Raw genomic sequence first — 4,888 nt, forward strand, 5'->3', positions numbered from 1 at the left:
TACTGTTGACGTAATTCACGCGATGTTCCAAATAAAGATATAAATAGAATCATACATTCCACACGACTTATTATACTTAAGTAGTTTTAACATTGGACGTCTATTGATATAATGTCTATTGCGAGATAATTTGTTGATTGCTACAATGCCGTTGGTCAGTTATAAGCTCTATCTCAACAATCACTGCGTGCGATCTACTTTTTTTTATCGACTCCCATTCCCAGATGACATACTCACACCTATGTGTGTTCCGTAATTACATTTCTTGACAGTTCAATATCACCTGAAACAAAATGTATTACCCACAAGAAAAAGGATCTCTTCAAGTGCATGATTTTGGTCTTTATGTGTTTCGCGTCTCCTTATTGCATACAAAATGTAACACTCGATAATGTTATTAAGCATCCACATAGTTCATGAGACCCGTGAAATTCCGAGGTAGATCAGCAACCCATGCTGGCCGTAAAAGGCGACTTTGCTTGTCGTAAGTTTGTTGGTTGGTGTTGGTCTGTTGTTTTACGCCGTACTCAGCAATATTACAGCTATATGACGGCGGTCTGTAAATAATCGAGTCTGGACCATACTACCCAGTGATTATTATCATGAGCATCGAACCACGCAATTGGGATCGATGACATGCATCAACCAAGTCAGCGAGCCTGACCACCCGATCCCGTTAGTCGCCTCTTACGACAAGCATAGTCACCTTTTACGGCAAGCATGGGTTGCTGAAGGCCTATTTTATCCCGGAATCTTCACGGGTATGCTTGTCGTAAGTGAGATCGGATGGTCAGTCCTGCTGACTTGTTTGATGCATGTCATCGAAACCCATTTGCGTGGATCGATGCTCATGATATCAATTACTGGAATTCGGTAACCGCAGCTATCAAAGTCTATGTTATTGTTGTATCTAAACAAACATGAAACAAGGAGTAATTGTTTCTTCGTGTAATTTGTGTTTAATTACATCAATAAAATGAGTCTTGTAATCACACTTCTGTTACAGAAAAAAGGGGTATAGTAATATTTAGTATACACACTGGAACTGGCTTGTATATTCAACGACAAAGAAACTGCCCAATGAATTTGAGTGCCAGGCTTCAGGTTGGAACTATATCCTGCTGTCTAATATTGCCTGCTGGGGCTTAAACAAACATTTATACCCAGAAATAAAATTTACATTATTTAAAAGTTTATATCCACAAAATATAAAACAAAATCCAAATGGACCCCAGAAGAATGATTAATTTCAGGAGCTAGACTTGCCAAATCATTCCTGACTTGATTTGGAATCATTTCTTAATTTATTCGATCTCTAGAGTCTGGGAGACAGACCTGGACCCATTTGCACAAAGCGATCTTAGCGCTAAGATGATCGTAACTCCCATACTTTAACATTGGCTTACAATAGTCGTAGCGCTAAGATCGCTTTGTGCAAGTGGGCCCAGATGGGCCCGGGTGGATGACCATTAGTTGGTGATACACTCCTCTTGTCTTCTCGACTGACTTATTAGACAGACGAAACATGCCTTATATTGAATGGAACAATCTGATAAGTCGAAAGGTCGTCTCTTAGTAGTCACGTGGAACCGGTGACGTCACTCTTTTGCGACGTCACATTATTCATTCTTGCTGCCTTTGTTAGTCGTATGTCTTCCTGCATAATTATCTGATTAACTATACGTTGTACCTGTCACGGCGAAAGTTGGCGAGACATGGTAATAACATTTTGTAAATTGTATTATATATTGTATTCAACATGACGTATATTTGATGTAGTGAGTACATGTATATGCCAAATGTTTTGGAATAACTTTTGAAAAATAGTTTTGCTCTCAAGGTACATTAGATGTGTTTCTTTTGTGGTGGTATGAAAATGTGACACACGCCATGCATCCAGTGGCTGTGACCTTTATGGCATCTGAACAGGTAAGATATTTGTAGAAAAGGCACTGATGCTACACAGCTCTAATGCTTTTCTAAGACACTATTCAGATTGTTCTCCATTGATCACTATCCCGGTCACCACAACATCTACAGTGTCAAATATCATTTCCGGGTCATTGCTACAAGTAAGAACAGAAGCAAATAATGTTTGCAATTATAAAAAAAAAAATCGTTGTGTACGGACTGGCGTTTTTGTCAGCCAGCTGATTGGGTGCGAGTGGGTACGGGTTATCCAACATTTGTGTACGAGTTCGCCAAGATCTCCATGGTACGGAGTGTCCAGTTCCGCTATAAGTAGTTGTAGCACAAGCAGTAGATCCAAGGTCACCAATATATCCGTAGAGCATCGCGCGAAGTTAACCTCTAGCAGACAGCATGTATCGAGACAATAGGGAGAAGGTGGAAGTCATCAACACGTACATGACTGTCTGTCTTTAAACAGTTATACATTTTAGTTTTCAAAACGGTTTCATGTGTATATTTCTCACGTGTATCGTACAGAGAAAGTGCCTCGCACTTCGAGAGAACGTCGCGTAATACAGCGCGCACCTGCCAACTTCCATGAGAATGTTGTGTAACTTTTAGACTGGTCAGAATTGTTCTCATTTTGGATGAACAACTCGAAGTGTTAACGATAATGGCGTCTAACATCAATCATTTATCTAGGGTACGAGCTTTGTATAAAGGCATCTTAAAGCTCCACAGAGGCCTCCCTCTAGAAATGAAAGCGATTGGGGACCAGTATGTGAAATCGGAATTCAGACTACACAAGAATAGCCCGGATCAAGAGGCAAAGGTCTTCATGTCAGAGTGGACAGTAAGAATTGATTTTCCTTTGTATTTGTTTATTTTTAGACTGTTTCATTTGATCAGTTACACACAGTCAACAACCAAAAGTCTAAATTGATAAGACATACATTACAGCACAGACTCATGCTTTTGACATACATATAAAATTATCCCTCCAAAAGATGCCTTTTACTCCAAGTCCTAATGATTAAAGTTAGAATCAAAAATAAAAATCGTAAAATGATCATTCATGGGAATTTTCAATATTGCTAGATCTCTATATTAATGATAAAAAAAATATGGTCAATCTACTATTGTACTAATAGGACTACTGCAATAGTTTTGTCTAGTGTGGCAGAATAATTAATTACCCAGATTTCCTTATCTTTCTCAGTACATTGAAAAAGCCAGACATATGCTGCTTTTCTACCATTTCATAAGTTCAATAGGTTTTTAAGAGTTAACTAACTTCAAACTTTTAATACTTGTTATAAGAACAAATGTTTAAGTACTTTTAGGTAATTTAAGAAAAACAACATCACTATCAGTAGTTCAATGCCAATGCCATCAAGTGTTATTTTTAACTTATCATCAATGTGTCATAGAGAGGGTGACTGATTTGGGTTTTACACCGCATGTTGCAGTATTCCAGCAATATCCAGGCGGGGAACGCCAGAAATGGGTTTCACATATTGTACCCATGTGGGGAATCGAACCTAGGCCTTTGGCATGACGAGTGAACACTCAACCACTAGGCTAACCCACCGCTCAAGTGTGATAGAGACTCAGATCTGGCATTACAGTGTTATTCATGTGTAATTAGACTCTAGTCAGAGCTTTAGATTGATTGACATCTTTTCATGATTTTTGATCAATCAAACTATAATCTAGGAAAAGCTTGTTGGGTTGTCACGATATACCTGATATTATGCATCGATACATATCGCAATACTTGAGTTAGTGACTTCAAATTTAACATTACATTGGCATTATTCCGCCATATGGCGACAGCAATACTTGTGTCACAATACGACACAAGATTATCTTTAATTTCTCCATGTTGCTGTCAACCAGTTTGTGTTTCTGATGGCATTATGCAATCAAAGTTGGCATTTTCCTTTGTGAGAGGAGTGAGTGAGTTTGGTTTAATGCTGCTTTTAACAGTATTCCAGTTATATGTGGGAGGAAAGTCAGAAGTGATGCAGGTCTCAGATGTTTACCACTTCGGTGAAACCCACGAGCACGAGAATGGTGCTGACAAACCTAGAAACACAGTCGGGGCAAACCAGGATTCAAACCCACAATCATAGGTTTCTGGCATGCCTAAGGCATCTCTGCACAGTGAATCGCGGCACCTTAGACAACTGGGCCACCCATGCCCCCTTTTGTGATAGGAAGTAAGGTTATTTGAATATTTTTATTCTCTATAACAATTTTCCATTTTATATGTTTTAGAAATACTACATGACATTGGCAAAGCAGCTTAGTCAACGGAAACAGAAACAGACGATTGGTGATGAACTATCCCCGGAACTGCTAGAAAACTTTCGAGAGGAACAAGTTGGACAGTTGGTGGAATTACTGAAAGAATCTTGTAAACCAAAGGAAGAAGAAAGCTAGCAGTGACCTGAATTTGTGTGTGCCTGTGAATGGTTGAATATTAGTGTGGATATGAAAACTCAACTGAACTGTAATAAATTTGTATAACACCTTTTGCTATCTGAAGTTTGCTTATTTCAGTTGCTATTGGTACCAAGGTTCAAGTTGGGTGAATGCCAGAAATGAAAAGCAGCCCAGCCTCTCTAGAATGAGTGCATGAAGTTTTTACCCTGTAGAAAGATATAAACCACCAAAAGAAACACGAAACATAGAAACATATAGAGAAGTACCCCCCGGTATGTACGTTAAGAAGAGCTGTTTCCAATATGTAACAAAACTAACAATCGGTCAAGCGTTCCGCAGAGTGCTTTTATTCTTATCACCATATGCTGCACGTGATTTCCAAACTTTAAATGCTAATCCTGCACAAGTCTAATGGTGCATATCAAGTCATGGATCTATGATGTCACATATGTGATGCGGTCATGAGTGTCGGTTCACACACCACAACAGTATGTTCGTTTGTGCATCGAACCAATCTAACATCTCTTGA

At 38.9% G+C, this 4,888-nt stretch overlaps 1 protein-coding gene across 1 annotated transcript; it reads left to right on the forward strand.

The window, feature by feature from the left end:
• The first annotated feature begins 2,302 nt into the window (after window positions 1-2,302).
• On the forward strand, window positions 2,303-4,435 carry LOC139463491 (succinate dehydrogenase assembly factor 3, mitochondrial-like). Its single transcript, XM_071244762.1, has 2 exons — window positions 2,303-2,764; window positions 4,192-4,435. The coding sequence occupies exons 1-2, from the start codon at window positions 2,585-2,587 to the stop codon at window positions 4,354-4,356; spliced, it is 345 nt and encodes a 114-aa protein (XP_071100863.1). The 5' UTR covers window positions 2,303-2,584; the 3' UTR covers window positions 4,357-4,435.
• Window positions 4,436-4,888: the final 453 nt, after the last annotated feature.

This window comes from Haliotis cracherodii, unplaced genomic scaffold, assembly GCF_022045235.1.
Source record: "Haliotis cracherodii isolate W230 unplaced genomic scaffold, xgHalCrac1.p SCAF_16, whole genome shotgun sequence".
NCBI classification, from domain to species: Eukaryota; Metazoa; Mollusca; class Gastropoda; order Lepetellida; family Haliotidae; genus Haliotis; species Haliotis cracherodii.